This window comes from Pelmatolapia mariae, linkage group LG13 (assembly GCF_036321145.2).
Source record: "Pelmatolapia mariae isolate MD_Pm_ZW linkage group LG13, Pm_UMD_F_2, whole genome shotgun sequence".
NCBI lineage: Eukaryota > Metazoa > Chordata > Actinopteri > Cichliformes > Cichlidae > Pelmatolapia > Pelmatolapia mariae.
Genome location: NC_086238.1, coordinates 10,163,003 through 10,184,271, shown reverse-complemented (window position 1 = coordinate 10,184,271; position 21,269 = coordinate 10,163,003). Strand labels below are relative to the sequence as shown.

At 38.6% G+C, this 21,269-nt stretch overlaps 2 protein-coding genes across 4 annotated transcripts; one reads left to right on the top strand and one right to left on the bottom strand.

Moving 5' to 3' along the window:
- Window positions 1-190: 190 nt before the first annotated feature.
- lrit2 (leucine-rich repeat, immunoglobulin-like and transmembrane domains 2) lies at window positions 191-8,638 on the top strand. Of its 2 annotated transcripts, XM_063492261.1 has the most exons (4): window positions 191-411; window positions 635-1,425; window positions 2,346-3,085; window positions 4,103-8,632. In XM_063492261.1, exons 1-4 carry the CDS (start codon window positions 302-304, stop codon window positions 4,127-4,129), a joined length of 1,668 nt encoding a protein of 555 aa, XP_063348331.1. In that variant the 5' UTR covers window positions 191-301; the 3' UTR covers window positions 4,130-8,632. The 2 variants fall into 2 exon arrangements, with proteins under 2 accessions (XP_063348331.1, XP_063348330.1); XM_063492260.1 differs by having other exon boundaries at window positions 2,346-8,638.
- Window positions 8,639-9,308: 670 nt separating this feature from the next.
- On the bottom strand, window positions 9,309-20,998 carry cdhr1a (cadherin-related family member 1a). 2 transcript variants are annotated; one of them, XM_063491281.1, is made up of 17 exons: window positions 20,821-20,991; window positions 20,092-20,187; window positions 19,520-19,665; window positions 19,380-19,430; window positions 19,199-19,288; window positions 19,028-19,114; window positions 18,274-18,390; window positions 17,988-18,131; window positions 17,388-17,466; window positions 17,195-17,295; window positions 16,601-16,804; window positions 15,755-15,907; window positions 15,487-15,651; window positions 14,084-14,151; window positions 11,715-11,943; window positions 11,386-11,643; window positions 9,309-10,219 (listed from the first exon to the last, which is right to left on the bottom strand). In XM_063491281.1, exons 1-17 carry the CDS (start codon window positions 20,897-20,899, stop codon window positions 9,674-9,676), a joined length of 2,613 nt encoding a protein of 870 aa, XP_063347351.1. In that variant the 5' UTR covers window positions 20,900-20,991; the 3' UTR covers window positions 9,309-9,673. The 2 variants fall into 2 exon arrangements, with proteins under 2 accessions (XP_063347351.1, XP_063347352.1); XM_063491282.1 differs by having other exon boundaries at window positions 10,087-11,088; window positions 20,821-20,998.
- Window positions 20,999-21,269: the final 271 nt, after the last annotated feature.

Sequence of the window (21,269 nt, the reverse complement as noted above, 5' to 3'; positions counted from 1 at the left end):
GTAATCTTCACTTACAAAGTTCATTAAAAAATTATTACATTAATCTCTTGGACAATATCAAACTTTGAACTATTTATAGTTTACTAATCAGAATATAGAGCTATCTAAAAGGCACAGTGGGTCAGACCTAGTGACACTAAGTGTTAATCGTGCGTGTCTTGCCCAAGATTTAAATGTCACTTCTTCCTGCACTGTACGTCAGGGATTAAGCTTAAGAGGCTTCTCTGGTCTGCCGCACTCGGCATGTCTGGAGCACGAATGTAGCCCTCAAATTCAGGATCTTTTTTTTTTTTTGTGGACTATGGACATAATTTGTTACCTGCTTGTTATAGTTTTAATAAACATTCAGGCTTGTGAAACTTTTTCTCAGTGTTTACGCGGGTGCAGCTGTGTAGAAGACCGACATGGAAGGTAAGAACTGGTTTCAAGTAGTTCAGTCCTCCTGGGGATTTCTGTTTTATTTATATGTCAGTGGGTGTATACGAGTCAGTGATACAGAATATAGTTATAATATATAGTTATATAGTTATATGCCTCCAGAAGGTGACATTTGTTTTTTGACGGATCCTAGCAGTCAGTCAGATATTACAATAAATAATAACATCATCATATAAACTCTTTCTTTTAATCTTAGGTCATTAATATGTATGGAGGAGAGCGCATTTGGGGCTATACCACAAGACCTTCCACATGAGTTGACAAAAATACGAATTGAAAAGTCTCAGTTTACTGAAATACCCAGAGGGGCTTTCTCAAAAACGTTGACGTTGGAGAACTTGTGGTTGAACTTTAATGAAATCACACTGATAAACTCAAAGGGTCTGGAGGGTTTGAGGAACTTAACCGAGCTCCGTTTGCAAGGCAATAAGCTACGTTCAGTACCATGGACAGCATTCGAGGACACGCCGGCTCTCAAGATCCTGGATCTGAAGCACAACCAGCTGGACGTCCTACCGGAGCATGCGTTAAGGTTTTTGCCAGGTCTGACTTACTTAGACTTATCCTTCAATCGTCTTACGGTGATATCGAAGGAGGTCTTCCAAAACTGGCCTCTCTACCAAAAATTACAGAACATGGAGGAGCGGGAGGCGACAATTTCTGGGCCAAACGTCGTCCTGGCACTCCACGACAATGCCTGGCTCTGCGATTGTCGCCTAAAGGGCTTCGTGGAGTTCATCAGGTCTGTGAGCCCTCCGATTATATTGATGAACTCCTACTTGACCTGCTCAGGGCCGGACTTTAGGGCGGGCAAGTTCTTCCATGAGATAGAGCTACAGGCATGCATGAAGCCCGAAGTCAGCACCCCATCAGCCAACATCAGCCTGCCACAGGGTGCCAACGTCACCCTGCGATGTATCGCCAAAGCAAGGCCAGACCCTTCAGTGTGGTGGACATATGGTCTGAAGATAATCAGAGGATTTCATGGTAAGAGTGTGGTGACCATAGTGTGTAATAAACTACAGCACATCTGATACTTAAACACACATTTCAATGGTGGAGGAGCAAACCTTTATTAAGATTAAGAGGATTAAAACTTGATATATGCACATGGTGATGTAAGCACCACCAATCTCCCAATCTGCACAACACTGTCAGTGTTGATTAAGAGTGTACACTGCTGTCCACCTTGTTTGGCCACCTTGTAATTAAATAAACCGGTGTGTCATTAGACTTAACTTGCTGAGAGGAGTGCTTACTGCAGATCAATCAAACAACATGCAAACTCATAATAACCACACTACTGCCCCCATTGCTATCCCACCACTATTTATGCTGCTGACATTCATCTGTCTTAGCTCATAAGAAATATTCTCAAACATTATAACAATACTGAGCCATGCAAGTATAATAACTACAGTCTACAATGTGAGATCACAGGAGAATAATTATTATTTTAAACCTTCGATTTTGTGGATGAAGCAAAACAAACCATCCTCTATTTTGACTTAAGAACAACAAATTGCTCAAGTTGCAAAATTCTTGGGATTTGTTATAGATGGAAATATAGTGCAGGTTACAGTAAATTGAACATTTTAGTTCCTATCAGGGTAATGATCACTTCAGCTTAGGTTTGCACAATATATAATGAGCATTAGTTGTTATTTTATGAGATGTTGTAGACTGAACAACTAACTGTTTAAAACAAAAAACAAACAATGTGTATCTATGACTGTCTAATAAAGTACAGGACTCTTTAATTCTATGTATGTTTGTGGAAGATCAGTTGCAGGACACTTTTGTTTAGTCTTTTTATTTAATTTTATTTAATGTTATTTAATTTTTAAAAATATTTTACTCTGTAAGCTTGCTGTTCCCATAAAATAACAGCCCTAATGTCATCCCAGAATCTCAAGAAAGAGTGGATGATGACACCATCAGATCCCTCCTGGTGATCCCCGCTCTCCATGCAGCTGATCATGGTGTCTACACTTGCACCGCTGTCAACTTCATTGGAAACTCCTCTGTCAGCATCTTTCTAGAGGTGCGCTCTGCAGGAAACTCCCAGTCTTCACTCCTCCCAGCTGTACCGCGGGCTGGTGATGAAAATGTCTACATTGACATCCGCATCGCCAAGCAAACAATACGGGGTATCTCCATTGAGTGGTTCGCTGCCCTAGAGCGTCCCACTGAAACCTGGTTCACGATCCACTTTGGTCGTGCAGATGCTGATAAAAAAGAAATAATCTACATTGGACCTGGGATTAATTCTTACTCCATCTCTGACCTGATGCCTGCAACTAAATATGAAATCTGTGTAACCCTCAAGAATCACGCACCACGCCCAGAACAGTGCGTCATCTTTGTAACAGGAAGTGACATCACTGAGATGGAACAGAGGGAGAAGCTGATACATATAGTAGTGATAGTTTTAGCCATGGTGCTGGCAGTGCCTATAGGCATGTATGCATGCACCACTGACACCAGGTTGGCCTGTTTGGATGGTATAATGGAGAGCTGGAAGAACCGAAGGAGAGACAGAGGCTCAGCAGGAGGCATGGAAAGGGAGAGGCAGGGTACCTTCGACAGTCTGCAGGCCGCCAGCGATGAGGGCCTGGTTAATAAAGATTCCAGTGAAGACAGGAAGGTGAGGAGGAGGTCAGATGACAGACTGAATAAGGCCAAAGCTGACCACAGCAGACTCACAGCTGAACTATATTAAAAAACCATCAGTTAAAACAACAACAGAAAACATGGCAGTGACCTTGTTATAGAACAATGTCTTACTTTCTGTTTTTGGAATAAATAATAGAAATAATAGCTCTACTATACTGTGAAAAAGTCTTGAGCCACCCCTTATTTCTCGATATTTTGCTTGTTTTTTTAAATATTTTTTTTGTGTGTTAAGCCACCTAACACTGACCTATGAATTATTCATGCATAACAAAAACACTCGTGCCTACACATAACAAACAACTTAGTAACAAACCTATTTTAAATTCTATCTTTAGGCACTTTGTTTCGAACAGCCTGTTGCAAAAACAGATCATTTTCCCACATTTCTTTAGTCTATGAAAAAAGCCAAAGCTAACACAGTTGGATAGACATAAAAAATATGTTTGCTTCAACAAGGTGAGTTTCAAAGTGCTATTAGTTGAAAACGTCTAGGCATGCTGTACAGTATATGCTTTAAAAGAAAAGAAAAGACCTGACACATGCCCTGAGTGAGGCATTGGGCCCTTTAGTCGATCCATCGACTCTAGAAGAGTCGATGGATCAGCAGATCTAGAGCCCAGACCTCAAATTTTTGAAGAGAACAGAGAACAGAACAAAAGGCAGTCAATATCCAAAGAAGACTGCTAAATCAAATTACAAGAAAGCTTGTCTCATAGAGTTAAGGATGCGTTGAAAAGTATAGGTTTTTATTGACTTTAAAGCTTGTTAGAACTCTACAAACTCTGTTTTTGTCTTATATACTATAATTCTAAAAATTTGGGCACAGTTTAAAAAAATTGTTGCACTTTTTTCCCTTTATCCTAGCAAAACATGCAGAAATGAGGAGTGGCTCAAGATCCAGTGCTGTTAGGCTTATATTACTACAATATTCAGGGGAATGATCATATTTTCTGCCTTGCTTTTAATCTCATCTCTTCCTCTGTTCTAGGCCGAGGAGGTTGTTGCAAAGATGTGAATGATGGCCGTTATGTCAAGGATTTGCACCAGGGTAGAGGCTGTGCTGAAGTTGATCTTTTTTCAGACTGAAGTATAATACATCTCTCTTGTCATCGCAATGCAGCATTTTTAACTATCAGTAATAATTCATTTTATAAGTATTTGTACTTAAAAAAAAAACAGAAAAGAAAAAGCCTCTGCCATTGATTTCAATCAGAACGATATCAAATGACTTTCTAAAGACTTTTTTTCCAGCTTCTCCAATGATGGATATTAGCTTCTTTATCAACTATTATGTGTTAGCACTTAAGCATTATTCTATGGATTTACATGCGTGTTAATTTTACCTCATTTTCTTCTTGTCATGTCAAAAGTGTAAGTTAGGATGACTCTTTAATTAGAAAAAACAGATGGTTATTATATGAAAACACTGCGCACCTTGTAAATAGAAAATGTTCTAGTTACATTTTTTGTGTGGTAGTGCATATATACCTCAACATGTTTCATGTGTGCAGACTAAAGTGGTTGTTTTACTACATTTTCTATAAATTCTACAAAGGTTTTACATCAAGCAAGCACATATGCAGAATTAGTGTCAGTTACTATAGATTCTTACAAATACCCAGCAGAAAATATATTTTGCTTTAAAACATACTGTCTGTTGTCATTGTCTGTTTATCCCTTTTTATAGTTCTGCTAAAGCAGGATTATAAGGGGAAAATCTCAAAGGAGGGAGAAAACCTTACCTTTGAGTCTGGTTTTATGTAGTTTGCGGCTACCAGAAAACACAAGTTTATTTGAATCTAATTGTTTTATTATTTAAGTTGTGTGTTCCATATTTGAAGATAGGCATAGCCTTAAAGATCAAATTGCAAAAATTGCGCTTGATTGCATCTGAGTGAAATTCATTCATAGTATTAGGTTATGCACAGAGGAAGTTTCCTTTTTATGGATAATGTGCTGAAAGGCATTCAGTTTGGTTTTATTCATTTATTTCTTTAAATCTTATCTCAGTCACTGTACATGTACGTCACAGTTCCCATCTCTTTTCTGTGTACACATGCCACACAGCAACGATGTATCACACATGATCTGCACTGACCAACCCGCACAGATGGCACATCAGATATCCTTTGGCCAATGGCATTGTTCATTTGACATAATACCCAAACACTGGCATCCTCTCTAATATCCCCTCCTGCCGTCACTTTATGATCAGATCACACAAACCCTCTCCTCCAACTCCATGTGTTGTCCCCTGTGACGCAAGAAGATCAGTTCATCGCTGACGGGGCTTGCATGTATTCACTTAAGATCAGGGTTTTAAATGACTGGCTGAGATTGGCAGCTCTCATTTTCTGGAGCACAGATACATCTGCTTTCTTTCTTGTTCCGATGTGTTTATATGATTTGTGGGTGGGGGATTGATGCTGCTTTTTGTTGTAATCCTTTTCCACTGCCCATGACACAATGCAATGTAGAATTCTATAAACACACAATTTCAGCTACTTCAGCACAGAACAGCACAAGATTTTATCTTATTTTTTCCCCACTTGCCCTAATGTTGCCTAAAGCAGTGCATTATTATTACTGACCTCAGCAGTAGCAACATAAATAAAAGAAACATTAACCCTCAACACAAAAGCCTTTTTTTTCCTTTTTAGTAAGGAAAACTAACATTTTATTGACCTTTTAAAACTTCTGTTGCTGCAAACATATTGTGGGTGCTTTGAACATTTCATGCTTTCTTTCACTCTAAAGCATCAATGCTCTTTGCAACTTTCCACTCTGTAATCCTCTGTCAAATAGCCCAGTAATCCTGGCTGCCTCTTACATGTCATAATGCATGATCATTTGGGCTTCTCCTCATATTCCCCCACTTCACTCCAGAGCATTAACAGCTTGCAACATTGGAAAAAAAAAGGGGGAAAAATGTGAGTTTGGATCCTCAAAAAACTTTAAAAGTGTCCTGACCTGCAAAAAAGCGCATCACATTTTTACAGTGAAACCCTGTTTGTATGTGGATTTTCTTTTATTATAGTTTTGTCTCCATCATACTGGAAGCATAAGCACGTCAAATGTGTCAGCTGAGATTGCAAAAAGTTCAGTTTCAGTCACACACATCTTGTCGGTTCAAACTAGATCAGGGCAGATGGACTTAGCGCTTTAGGCCGCTATGCAATATTGTGCAAAGATGAACAAGTTGGTTTTTTGGATTAGAGAGGGTAATCTGCAAATTTCATGTTTTATGTAACTTTGAAATAGTGTGCATGTTTGGCTGATGTCTACACAAATACCCAGAGATTGGTTTAGTGTAACTTCATAATTAGTAGTGCTGACATTGACATTGAATCTGAGCAGAGCAAAAGGGCTTGTATCAGCATAATACAGTATATTACATATTTGCAGAGCTGGGAAGTAATGAGTACAAATACTTTGTTACTGGACTTAAGTAGAATTTATCCGAGTAGTTTTTTAATGGAAACTTTTTTACTTTCAGCCCTACATTTTAAACAAATATCCGCACTTTCTACTTCTAACATTTTAACTCATTACTTTTGATTTAACATTTGAGGGGAGTTATAATTTCATGTCATTGTGGGCCTTCAAACATCAAACCGATTTGAGCCTAAGCAGTAACACATTAAAGGCAATCCTGTGTATTAATCACCAGGAGATGTTGGGTAAAAAGAGATGAAAGATGCAAAAAAACTGTGTGCCACAGTCTGGGGTTAAAGTGAGCCATTGATTTTTTAAAAAATTGTTTGTTTTCTGGGGGGTTTTGGCGCTGGAGCGACTGCAGGTGTCCATAGGTAAGCTGTGGTAGCGGTACTTCAGCATCTAGCTAGCCCTACAGAAGAAGAGTGACCATAAAGGAAGTAATATTTTGTGGCAGGTAATTTCAAATGCAGCATTTCTGTCAGCTTAACAAACATCAGCAAACATACAAACTGTTTGTGTGTGACATTATTAATTTTTATATTATGCAAAATAAAATGAGGCGGGCTGACTGTGTTATTTAAAGGTTGCATGAAAATAGTCTGCAGTTTAGTGCAGGATAAACTGGTTAGTTTCCTGTACTGTGATGGTTTTAAAGTGTGTGTGACTGGTGCACAGTGACTGTGGTGCTCATGGTCAAGTTAAGTTACATAAAGAGTACTAGAGATTAATATGAACTTTAGCTGATAATGCTTAGATTCATTCATCAAATTCAAGCTGCATACCAGCTGCACAGGGTGTAATATAAAGACAGCGTGAATAGTGTACTGTCAGTGTAGACGATGGAAATTAGCCAGGACAACCCATGAAACACCTGCTCACATCTGGTTGAATTCAGTTGTGTACATCCTCAAAGAGCAGCAGGTCAGCTAATCACAGCTTGTACATTGAGAAAATCTACTGAAGCACTCAGAAATTATTGTGAGCTGTGATTCTTTTTCCTCACACTGAGCCATTACAGCTAATTTTAGGGTCCCCCCACCTGCTGAATCCCACTTTAAACCCTGACTGTGTTCATTTGATCATCATGTGATTAACAGAAAATAGAGCTATTTTTTTTATTATTTTCCTTCTTTTTTTACTGCTCATGTTCAGCTTAACGGATTCAAGCAGAGTATGTTTATTAGAATTAATATTTAGACTGAAATAAAGTTTGTATTCATATCTACTAATTTAATTTAATTATTCCATGAATAAGGCACAAGGTCCAGTTAGCTTTCCATAAAAACAGGTCTAGGAGTTACTTTCTAACTTTGAGTATATTTCTGAGGCAGTACTTTTTTACTTTTACTTGAGTATAGAAGTTGAATCAGTACTTCAACTTTTACTGGAGTATTTTTCAACACTAGTGTCTGCACTTCTACTCGGCACAGAATGTCTGTACTTTTGCCACCTCTGCATATTTGCAGAACATCTGGTGAGGTTTAATGAAAAAAAACCCAGCACATGTGTAATATTGTTGTGTAAGGCCTTCTTCAAGCATCTCATTTTAATTCCTGTTGTTCATATTTTCATCATGCTCCAAGATTATTAGTGCTCAAACTATGGCAATATCGCAATAAAAGCTGCAACATGAACATTTGCAAAGTTGAGAATAGCAGTTTGAAGTATTTTTAAACACCCTCTTTGTTTCACCTCAGGGACAGTAGTTTAAGCAGCTTCTACTGTTACCAGAAAGTGGCAGTAGAGTACAGTTTACAAGCTCATTAAGAGGGCGTTTGTCTTAAATTAATGACATCAAAGCTGTGTTTAAGTTTGTGTCAGTACCTTCAAGGCTACTTTGGACAGGCACACCCGGAGTGATGATACATGTCACACTGCAGTCTTCAACCTGGTGCCATGTTGCAGTCTGGATGCCTGAACAGTTAAATCAGTACATTTATAAATGCTTCAATAAGTACCTTTTCAAGTTTTACAGTTCATTGAAAAGTTAAATTTGCTGGTGGAGAAGGGGAAATACTGCATTTGGCTGCAGACTGGACGTTTCTGTATTCCACTATTTTCATTTTATGCAAAGTCCTAGTCCTTTTTTAAATTACTCTACAGATTTCAATATTCACTTCGATGATAATACAGTTTCAATTAAATAGCTTCAACTACTCTAAAGTAACCTAAATAAAGTAATCAAATCAGCCTCATCTTGCAAACTAACAAGTTAATAGAGCTGTATCTATAACATACAGCTTATAATTTGATAATTTAGCTTAGGGAGAACTCTAAATGTTGCTGCTTTTGTTGTTACTTTATTTAAGTAAAACTGCCTTTATTTGGAAAAACAATGTGCTTTTATTAGTAGTAAATTCCAAAAATCTGCCACATAGAAAACAGAACAAAGAAACACTCAGAAAATAAACATAGGGCAGTTGCTACAAAACAGTGATCCAAACAGTACAGCACACCTGCAGAGTCGGATTAAAGGCCCTTCTTATGTGATCACTTGGTCTCCATCTCCTGGGCTGATCTTGTCATAGAGTTCAAGTGTCATGAAATCTCTTGTAAGGAGCTTGGATAGATCCTAAACAAACAGTCTCATTTGTTGAATTCTGAATGACTTCATTTCCAAAACCAGGTTTGCGTTCAGGAATTTTAAATTTGGTGTGTCACCACATAAATAAGGGGGATCTAACTGTTTCAGAGTCATACAAAAGCCAAAGGGTGTGAACTGAAAACATGGTTTGAATAATGACAAACATGCCAGGAATGTTTTTCTGTTTTAATAAAAATTGTGTTATTGATTTACAAGGAGTGAAGCTCTTTGTTGTTTCAGTATATTTCAACACACACACACACACACACACACACACACACACACACACACACACACACACACACACACACACACACACACACACACACACACACACACACACACAAAGCACTGTTAATGTAGGTTATGAAAGCATCAGTCTACCCAACAATCCCACCTTCAGGTTCATTTGCTGGCTGCTCTGGAGCTTTTTATCATCACACAGGACTTAATGAAACTGTCTGATTGTCTGTCCTTTCTAAGTGCTTGAGATGGCCTCAGTTGTGAGAGTAAAAATAGAACCTTGATGAAATAGAATTAATGACCTGACTTTCTCTTCTGCTCCAGCCTCATCTTGAGCTCTGAAACCAGCGCTTTGTTCACAGAGTCCTGCCTGGTCACCGCTGCCTTCTTTAGAGGTTTGGGTGCCACGGTTGCTGAGACTGTGGGAATGACCCACTGCCTCTCCACCGGGAGGCAAAAAGGTGGTGGAGGTACACAGGGTGGCGGGGGTGGCGGCCACTGTCTCAAAATCCTGCCAGCATTGTTGTTGTGGTTGACATTCTCCACGATTACCTCTGGTTCCCGCTCTTCCTCTTTAACCTTAAATTTCTGTTCGTTCGTTTCGGGTCTCTTTAAGGGGTTTTTAAAAAGCCAGGTGTGCTGTGTCTTCGGCCTTCTCTTCACGCGGCGATTGGGCAGGATCCGGTTGGACTTTTTGTTGCGCATGAATGTTGCGGTGGAGATGAGGACTGTCACTATGATCATGAGACTAATGATACCAGCAAGCATACCTAGGATTTGCAAAGGCTTGTTTCTATTCTGCATTAAAAATGATCCCAAAGGCCCCCCTTTGAGTTGAGTCTGTAAAAGAGCACAGGGAGAATTCACATCCATGGGAGTGAAGTCATACTCTGTCACACAAAAATATGTCCAGTGTATGTTTTGTTGCACTTTGTGCTTTCATCATTTGGTAAAAGATATATTAAATAAGTATTTAGTGCCATTATAATTTACACAGACATAAAGAAAAACAAATTCGCTTATTTATTAAATGTAGTTTCCTTTATGGACGATTGATTTTGTTGCCTGCTTCTCTAATTTTTATTAAATTAGTATTCTGCTTTTTTATATTTTGTCAAGACAAGATCAGAGAGGTTGTCTGGGAAACTAGCGGAGACCATTCAGCATCAGAATCAGAATCAGCTTTATTGACCAAGTATGTGCACACATAAAACGAATTGGGCTCTGGCTATTTCTTTCTGAGAGTGTGAGAATGAAAAATGAGAATTTATGTATGACTCAAACACAAACGTAAATAATGTGTTTAATTTGGTCGTAACGTCATATTAAACCAAAAATACAGGTAAAACAAATTGTATAGGATCATTTATATTGTGCTCCTGTACTCTTTTACAGACACAGCCTTGTTCTACAATAAAATCCTCTGGACACGGATTGCAACAAATTCTTGGTACCACATACTAATAACAATAGTACTGCTGTGCTGATGAGCTCAAGGCGAGCTTCCTTTATGGCACAGGCCTCCTTACAATCTTTCTGATCTTGCCCTGAGGTTGCACACGTGACTTTTTCAGAGAGCTGCAGTACATAACAGTTGAAATGAAGACCGTCAGTGAAATGGCAAAGCTGACAATGGTCAAACAAATCCCAAACACTGTCCCTGGACGTTTCCTTAGGCCCAAGAAGTATGAGAAAAATCTGGATTTGATCTGTAAACATGACAATTGCATTTGTGTGAGATTCAGTTTTGTGTATCACTATACATTCTCAAATTAAAATATTATGGTATAGTACTGTGTATAGTGTTTCAAATTTGATGAATGTGCATAAAAATAATAATAAACTGTGGACCTTCTGTTTGATATCGTGCTGTTAACATTGCAACTGTGGAGGATGATTTATACAATGTAGATGCATAAAAAACTGGTATCTTAGTGGATTTATCGTGAATACCTCACATAGATTTCATTGTCATATTGCTGGTCTTTTGCTTTGTTTCAACTTACAGCTTCAGTGATGTCAATCTTGACGACGGCGGTGGTGGTGAGGGATGGATGGCCTCGGTCACGGGCCTGCACCACCAGCGACCAGGTGCAGTCTCTTTTCTTGGTGATGTTCTGAATGATGGCCATTGACTTGATGTAGGACTTCAGCATGATCTCGCCTGTGTCAGCGTTAATGTCAAAGATATTGTTTTCTGGCTCAGCTTTCATGATGGCATACTCGATAACGTTGTTGGGGACCTCTGCATCATCATCCACAGCCTGCAGACAGTAAAGGTACTGAAAATACTCACTTTTACCAAGTTTCATTTCATTTAAAGAGAGCTGCATACCTCTATTTTCACTGGAGCTCCAATCACCATGGTCTTCTCAAGGAAGTTATCATAGAAAGCAGGTGAGTGGTCATTCAAGTCCAACACAGTCACAAAGACTTCAGCCAGGTTGTATTTCCCCTCTGTGTCCTCTGCCTTCACATAGAAGTTATACTTGGACCTCACCTCAGCATCCAGGCTTGCCCATGGCTGTGTGTAGATGATCCCAGAGTCAGGTTTGATCAGGAACCTGTGTACAGTGATGAGTCTTCTGTAAACTGACTTCTTTGGACAATGGATATCAAGACACCATGCACCATGAACATTTTATACGTATTTATTATTGTAGATTATATGATACTTTTTTTTCTCAGTAAATAATTAGTCATCTGTTTTAAGCACTTGGATTGCACTTCTTGCTAAATCTTGGCACTGATTTTGTCACACAGACTGCTTAGTTTTGGAGCTTTGAAATATAACTGTGATGTAGGCTGCTAATACCCCTAACCTCAAATCTTTAGAGCGACATTTAGGTCCAGAAAAAACCTACCTCATTTTTAAATGAGCTAACACAAAATAAATCTTATTACTTCTAGAAGCCATATTATTTTCATCAGCTGGTCAAAGGTCCTGTAACTTTATGAAACATATATTTGGTGCATAATGAATGATTGGAATGATATTGTGATTAAGATCTTTTATAGAGTATGGAGCAACAGCAAGTCTTAGCATGGCTAGCTTAACGTAGTATAAAGACTTGAACTAGTTGAGGTGGTGCAGACGCTTTTAAGAGTCTTGTCTGACTGAAAGGTTGCCTTGACTTCCTGTAAATCCACAAATTTTCATTAAATTGAACAAACAAGATAAAACAAGTTTGAAAGGTGACTTCAGAGGTGTTAGTGAGCGAGGTCAAACTCTGGTTCTCAAACTCTCAGGGTAGGCTAAACTGATGGAGCACAGAACCACTCCTGATGAGGTGAGGACAACCAGGGGAAAAATATGAAATCGAAATAAGAAGAATACCTTTTGGGGGAAACATAAACAAGCAGGATGCTATTATGGAGACCTTCATATTACTAAACTTCAACCTAGTGCCAAATTGCCTAACTATGCAATGCTGGAGAGACAAGATACAGTAAAAGATACAGATTGTTTCACAAACTGACTTGTTTAGCTGTCCTACAAGGTTCCAGCACAAGGTAGTCAGAAGCAAAGAGCAGTCTATTTTCTCCTCCAATCCCATTAAAGGATTATTGCAGACCGAGGGCGGGCAGGCAAAAGGACTGTCTACTCTTGTGTACACTTAAGCGCTCAACCAAAGAGCGTAAAACAGTTTAGAGTCTGCAGTATGAACTGCTTTATTCTTTCAGATGCAGAGCCAAAGCATGTGGTCATGCATTGCTTCATAACCATTTTAAAATCAAAGCAGCAATTTCGAGAATAATCTGAGGTGACACAGTTTCAAAATCAGTTTGACTAAACAAGCACGCACTAAGCTAAATCTCTCTCCTCTGCTTATTTTGGAAATCCTTGTCCTTGATGCCTTGATGTGACATCACATATCTCTTCTAATTTATTGCTACAGAGGGGTATAAAAATACTTTTCCTTTGCATTTGAACAACCAAAGTAGATGGTAAACTCATTCCTACCAGCATGTGCCTGTGGGTTTGTGTTGCAGCTGAACAGACAGTGAACATAAATATAAACCCAAAAAATAAAAGATTTTTTTAAGAGCAACAAAAGATCCCAATGGCAAGATGTGTTTGTATTTGAAGTGCGAGAAAATGCAAGCTGTGGATATACAGTACTCTGTATTATCAGAAAGAACTGTGCAGTCTTGGATCTGGAGAATGGATTTCTGCTGGGAAACTAATAAAAAGTGAAAAACACCAGTAAATCCTCTGGGCTACAGTGCTTAGGGGAAATAAAAAGAATCAAGTCGTGATATGAAAAACTAGTGTGCTCTTACATTTCTGTCCAGCTTTCAGGCAGATGTGTTTTTGCTACAGTGTATGCTTACAGTGTAGTGCATTATTTGAAGAGATTTAATTTATTTGAGCTTCTTGACACAATTGTACATTTGATATAATGTTTATTCTATAAAATTTGGTTTCACTACTGGAAAAAACCCCACATCACTATCTAAAGACTGATGAATAGACACAGTGAAGGCGACAAAGTTATTTAGTTATTCTCGGAACATTTAAAACATAGATTTTAAAATCAAATTAATGCTGTTTCTACACCAATGCATGTGAATATGTGGAGGTCTTGTGGAGATGTTGCAGAGATGTTACTTTTGAATATGTGAATGGAACAACAGCATTTAAAAGGACTAATTTTTGATGTGTCCTACTGGCAAAACAAAAAGTTCATTTATTGCACTTACAGCTCAGCCCCTGATCCATAGATAGAGTACTTCACTTCACCCCAAGGTCCTGAGTCTGGGTCAAATGCCTGTAGACAGGTATCAATGAATCAATCAGTCAATAAAATCTTTATTTTGAACATACAGTAAAGATGAAATCAGTAACAGCCATCCTATTCATATGGAAAAAACAAAAACAAAATTCACGTTCATACAGATTAATGGTATTGTAATATGTTTATGCACTGAGTAATTATACTTTCATTAATTATTTATAATTATTTGATAATTATTTAACTACTCTAGTATTGTAACAGTGTTGTTTTTTAATATGCCATTTGATACAAATATCCATCCATCTATCCGAGCAACCACAGGGCGAGAAGGAGGGTCCATGCAATTATCAATATTTAATGTACAACCTAATAGACATTTAGCACCCTGTCTCATCCATATAGTGCTGTGTAAGTGTTTTTTTAATATATTTTTTTAGTGAATGACAGAGCTATGATAGATCAAAGAGAATAAAATGTCATGCTTGGTTGTAGATTAAACACCTGAGTTCAACACAAGTTTTACAGCAGTGAGTTTAATGTGTTGCAGTACCTATCCTACACTAAACTGTCATTCAAGCACGGCCAATGACCAGTACTGTGTTGACTTGCCTTTTCTCTTTCCTCTTTCTTTTTAGTTTGCATCTGTTTTCGTCATGAATGAAGCAAAATCTGCACTTTCATGTTGTCTGCCAGCATGGACTCAGTAGACTGAATGAAAATGTGCTCAACTGGAACATGATGTTTCAGGGGTCAGCTATAAAAAGACAGATTTTTGATGTCATAGGAACATCATCATCATCATCAGCTAATCTTTGTGTCTGTAGCTGCTGGGATGCCTGTTCACTGTCTCTATGTGTCCAAGGTCAGTTGTTGGCTGCTCTTCTATCTGATTGAAATTGCCTGGGATCAAGGCAACAAACCCCTGTGGTGTTCACGCAAGGTCAGGATTTAATAATGAGCCTCCCTGTTGCTTTGAGCCCCTGTGGGGCTGATAGGAACAGACAAGGGCAAAAGACGATGTGATCCAAGTATCAATCAAATCATCATGTCCTTAAGTGTTCATTTTACTTCAGCACATATTTTGATGCTGTAGAGGCATGTGCTGCTAAGCATCAGAGAAAAAAAATGTCTGTGAATTCGGTGTTACACAACAAAATGAAAGTGATAGCCATCTGGCAGCTTACCTCGCCTAGCTTTTATCTACATGTTTTCACATATTATCCCAACCCTCCCTGCTCAAAAAGTCTACATTTAGGGGATTAATAGCCCTCTTGGGCATTTTGTTAAAATCAGCATTCCTCTTTAGCTCTGAGTGACGTACATTGGTGATGGCATGTATTTTTAGACAGGATGAAGAGACTGGCTCACTGTGACTGTGACCACATTGGAGCCACCGGGTGAATTTTCTGGAATTCTGGCAATGTAGTAATCTGAAGAGAATTTGGGAGCGTTGTCATTGGTGTCCAGGAGGTGAATGACGATGTCCGCTGTAGCGCTGAATTTCTCTGGTGTGTCAATCTCAACCGCAAGGAGCTGAGGAAGACAAAAATATTAGAAATATACATGCATTTTTCAAACTTAATTTTAATCTACACTAGTGCATGTATATTTTGGCATGCTAGTGAAAATAATTTACCTTGTATGTTAGAAAGTGGTATTTCTCATAGTCCATGGCAGCAGAGTCTTCTACTAAGATTGTGACTTGGGCCTCATTGAGTACAGTCTGAGGGACAACTCGCAGCATTCTTCCTGGTCCAATCAGTCTCAGATTGAATTTAGCATTTGCACCCTGCAAAAGCAAAAACACATAATTATCATATCAGATCTATGCTTCATATGCATAGATCTGTTAATACATAATAATCTGCATTTGTTGCAGAGCTAAAGAAGCAGACATGTAGTAAAGTCCATTTGGTAATTAGCCTGTTAAATCAATATAGCATCGCTGTGTCCTCTTATAAAAGTGATGAGTAGCAGCAATAATATGCTGGCTCACACAGAAAGATACTGTCTGACGCTGCAACATTATTATCAAAAAATATATTTAGTGAAATTCAGTCATATGGCTCATAAAGTACACAGAGCTGGAAACACAAAGACACTTGCGTAAGCTGGCAAATGGCACAGAAAGCACCTTTTAATTGTATTGGCTTACTTTCAAACTCATGCAATTTTAGAAGGATTGACTGTGATAATGGCAGGATTAAAGTCATTCTGAGGACAGAAACACAGACTCTGCCCTGAACACTATGCTGTGCTACAACTGATGTTCATTAAATCAGTTACTCATTAGATAACAATATAATTATTACAGAAAACAAATGTTATTACATAAAAATCAGTCACTGTTACTCTTGGCCAGCTAAGGCACCTTTGAAAGACAACCATGAGTGGTACAAGTGTTGAAAAATACCTGCACAAAAAGAAAACTTGATGCTTGTCATAGTCAGTGTAGAGAAAATAAGACAACAAGGGTGTTCACCTGATCAGAGTCATTGACAGTGATTTTCAGCCCCCGGAGGATCTCTCCTTCGGGTGGATGCTCATACATGGTCAACTCAAATGTGCTCTGTGGGCCGTTCTCTCCATAGAAAGTAGGCGGATTGTTATTTAGGTCCACAACACGGATCACCACTGTGGTGACCTCAAAGTCCATGAGTCTGCCTTCGGGACTTACTTCTGAAGCCTGAACAGAAGGAGTAAAAGTCAAGGTATATTTATCAATCTTAGAATCAGTAGACATGGGCCGATTTGGTATTTTATCTACCAATTTTACTATCTACCCATCACTAGGCTGCCATGTTTTTTTCCCCCTTATTTTCCTTGTAGATTCATTGAGCCACTGTTCAGCTAATCAATGTACTTTGATTAGGTCTATAAACATTTTTGTGTGGACACAAGCACTTGTAAATAAAATCAGAAGTACAAAAAAATCCCAAAGTGTTTGTTTATTTGCAAGTTATTAGAAAATAGCTGTCTGAAAGATCAGGCTTTGATTTATAAAGCAGTTATTATATTAAAATAATGTAGGAGAGAATGTATGTAAAACAGAGTTGGTGACTGAACAGCAACTTACCCTGACTTTAATGTTGAAGATTTCTCTCTTCAGATAAATGGGGAGAGTCAACAGGGTGATGCAACCGCTTGTTTTATTGATACTAAAAACACCGTCATCACCTGGTGAAAAATATTAGATGGATGAACTTTTATATAAATATTTCTCCCTTCATTTTAAGATGATTGTAGCTTTCTTTGACAAAATGGCTCACCATCATCGAATGAATAACGGATTGGATTTGGGTTCCCCACATCACCATCTCGGGCCTCAACAGTGAATATTTCAGATCCCTAGAGAGAGTAAGGTAGAAAGATTTTGCATTTAATAAATTGGTGGTGGCATGCATCTATAAAAAATAGATCTTCAAAAGCCTCTTTTTGAACCACCATGTGTCTGGTGCAGTTAGTCACAACAAATCGCCAAAATCTAACCTTCTCCCTGTTTTCAAAGGCTCATTTAAATGTCACACTCCTAATTATTCTCATTTGGATGAAAGTCAGATTGTAAACTTGCTGTGATGAGCTACTGCTGTGACATTTTGCAATAGTGATAAAGCAGTGAAATGCCAGTAATTAAAGCTATGTGATGTGATGTGCCTTGGGTTTTGGGCTCTTTTGTTAGTTATTATTTATACTGCCAATATAAAACCTAATCATTCCACATGATGCCGCTTTATGACAGCAGTGTAACTATGTTGTCCTAAACGAAAAAGAAAATAACAAAAATTTAGCCATTGCAGTAACTGCCACGTATTTCAATTCTAGACTAAAATCAGTGCACAAAATCACCGGGGTAGTGTTTTCATACTCACTGGCACTGAGATTTCATAAACATAGCCAAAGTAGGGTGTCCCAATGAAAGATGGCAGAGTGTCTTGAGCATCAATCACATTAATTGTCAGAGTAGCAGAGGAGGACATAAACTGCTCCTTCCCATTAAAGCTACCACCACCATCCTAGAACAAAAGTAGTAACAGTTTAAATCTGCATTTTTAAATGTAAGTCTCCTAGATCAAGAAATTGCTAATTTACATGTTCCTCTGCTATAATCATGTTTCATGATTTTATGTTCATCTTTGAGTATAATCCACCAAGTACCTTTGCAATAACAATGACAAAGTGTGTCTTTGCTTTTTCATAGTCCAGCATTTCTCCAGATTTGATACGAAGGACTCCACTGTGTCTGTCGATGGCAAACAGAGTGGACTGAGCACTCTGCAAAGAAAATGGAACAAATGCATGATTTTAAAAGCACACGCAGAAACACAAATAAGGGGTTACATGAGCAAAAGCCTGTCACTGGCACTCTTAAAACCCTTTAACAAACACTCACATGAAAAGTGGTCAGATGGCAGAATAAAACCACACAGAAGCTCCTTGAAATAAGCCAATTCCAATATCCAGTCTTTGCCCATCTGGATGTAAAGTACCCATATGCTCAAGGACATAGCAGGCAGGTGAAAGCTGTTGTGTCCAGATGTGGACTGCCTGTCTCGTAACTCCTACTTCCAAGCCAGCTGTTCTTTGGTCTTAATAGTCCAAAGTGCAAACTAACATTGTGTCGCTGAGCCACCCCTCGCCGACACAAATGTAACTGTCATTTAATCCCCATCTTCATAACTACACCAACATATTCAGGCACAAATACACAGTAACACAGGAAAATATATGTAACCCCTGCTATTAGTACAACTATACGTCATCAGTGTTGAAAGCAGATTATTGAAAAAACTTAGCGGTTTACAATTTTACCTAACAAGTAAAAGAGCCCCGGGAGGTGACACAAATCCCTTTGGGGTTGTGTAAGGAAGGGCGTGTGAGTGGGCAATATTTTCCCACTGCAAAGTGATACCTGCAGGTAGTAGGTGACCGAGCCCCCTGAGCCTGTGTCTCTGTCCACTGCCTCAACTTTGTAGATACTGCTTCCAGACTCTGTTGTCTACAATGTCCAAGAAAGAAAAGGTAAGAGACCAAGACCTTTTTCACTTGGAGAGACAGATACTGTTGTCTCGGCTTAACTTACTTCCAGTACATCAATGATCGCAGGCATGTTTTGGAATTCAGGCTTTTCATCATTTGCATCCATTACAAATATTGTCACTCTTTCCACAACCTAAAAGCAAGAACCGACAGGAGGATAAAACCACAAAGCATGTTGAAGTTTAGTATTTTGACTTTTTTTAAAAGGAGCTAAAAGTTGATACCTTGCTTTGCCCATCAGTGATGCTGACAAGAACATCAATAGAGTCTTGTTTCTAAGTAAATAATAGCAGCAGGTTAATAGAGCAACCAAGTTGTTATAAAAACACTGAATTGTCGATCTGTACATCTTTGTAAAGTTTACCTCTCTGTCCAGCTTTTCTACTAATGTAATGTTTCCAGATTTGGGGTCGACCCTGAAGTACTCTTTGGACCCTGGATCAAAGGAAAGGCCGTACCTCACCTCCTGGCCTTCAGGATCTGTGCCATTAAGACGATAAATTTGTGTACCTATAGAGAGATATCATTATTAAGAGTAAATATCCCCTCACAGAAACAAATCGTGGAAAGGTAAACAGTTTCTAACCATTTACTATGAGGTGTACGTTTCTTTTGGTAACAACTGCTGTGGAACAAACCAGGCTGAAACACTAAGTACCATTTGGAGTATCCAGACTGATGCAAGGTGTAGAGGGACAGCTGCACTGCATTCGCAGCCAGCAAACTGTCCCTGACATCAACAGGTGGCAGCAGCAGATGAGCATGTTAGTGTGAGTGCATACACGCCACACAACATCTGTTCATCTATCAAAGACTACTTAACATCCTGGACTCTCACATATTGGCCACCACAACACACCATTTTGTTGATTGGTTGTTCTACAGTCCTATTAGCTGTTCACACTAAATGTTCCCCAGTCCAGAGGTCAATCTCACCAACAGCAGTGTCCTCTGAGAGGCTGAACAAGGCCAGGTTTCCATTGTAACTGTAGGGTCCATTGTCGTAGAAATATGGAGCAAAATCTGCTTGTGCTGTGGGCAGACACATAAATCAGGGAAAAGAATATTTAAATGTCACAGGTTTATTTGGCATAATCTTTGAAAGAAGAAATTGTGCTCCCTGAACTATCGGTGAGTGGAGGTAATAAAGCACAACCTTAATCTATGACTGAATCAGTCTACTGAGTGTTTTGTACACATACTACTGATATGAATTTGTAATTTTAACTGGTTCTCTCTCTATAAATGCTAAAATGGCAGAAGAAATGCTATGTAAACTGTATACACAACCTCCTCTTTCTTTGCACTTTGTCTGGGATTAAAGGTGCATTACATCAACCTCCTAAGATACTCTTTCTATACATAGACCTGCGATCTCTGCTGCTTTTACCTGTAATACGATTCCTGTTATTTAAAACAGTTTTAACCTAACTATTGCAAATCAGCTTTAAAACTAATTTCATAAAACAAGCAAATAATTTTGTGTATCTTAAAAAAAATACTTATATTTCCATTTGGAAAACCCAGGGCATAAATAAACTGAAAACTGAGTGGAGGTTCTTTATAACAGTGACAGAATTACAAAATTAATACATAAAATAGCCCAGAGTCTGATCGCATCAGGATTAGTAAACAGTAAACAGACAAACAATAAGGTAAACTTACCAAAGCAGGCATGCACAAACACAAAAAGTAGTAGCAAATGTGGTATCCTTACATGCTTCATCCTAAAGAATAAAGTCATGAAATCGCACCATGAAGACGGCTTCGTCAAAGGACCTCTACATGAGCTACACTTCCCAAGGTGTTCTCTGGCAACTGGAGAAGGCTAAACGCAGATGCTCACATACTAATCCAATGACACATCTTAAGAGCTGCTTCAGGGCCCCCGTAGTCTCCGACTGGGCCTTAGCAACCAAAAGGCCAAAGGAGATGACTCTGTCTGCAAAAGCTGTACATCTACAACTTTGCAGTAGATGTACAGCTATATTCTTCACATTTTCAACTTTTAATGTAAATTGTGTTATTACTAGCCAGAAATACTACAGAAACTCTGTTTTATTTTGATGTTGTCTAAATGATAATTCATAAATGTAAAGTTATTATCGCACTTT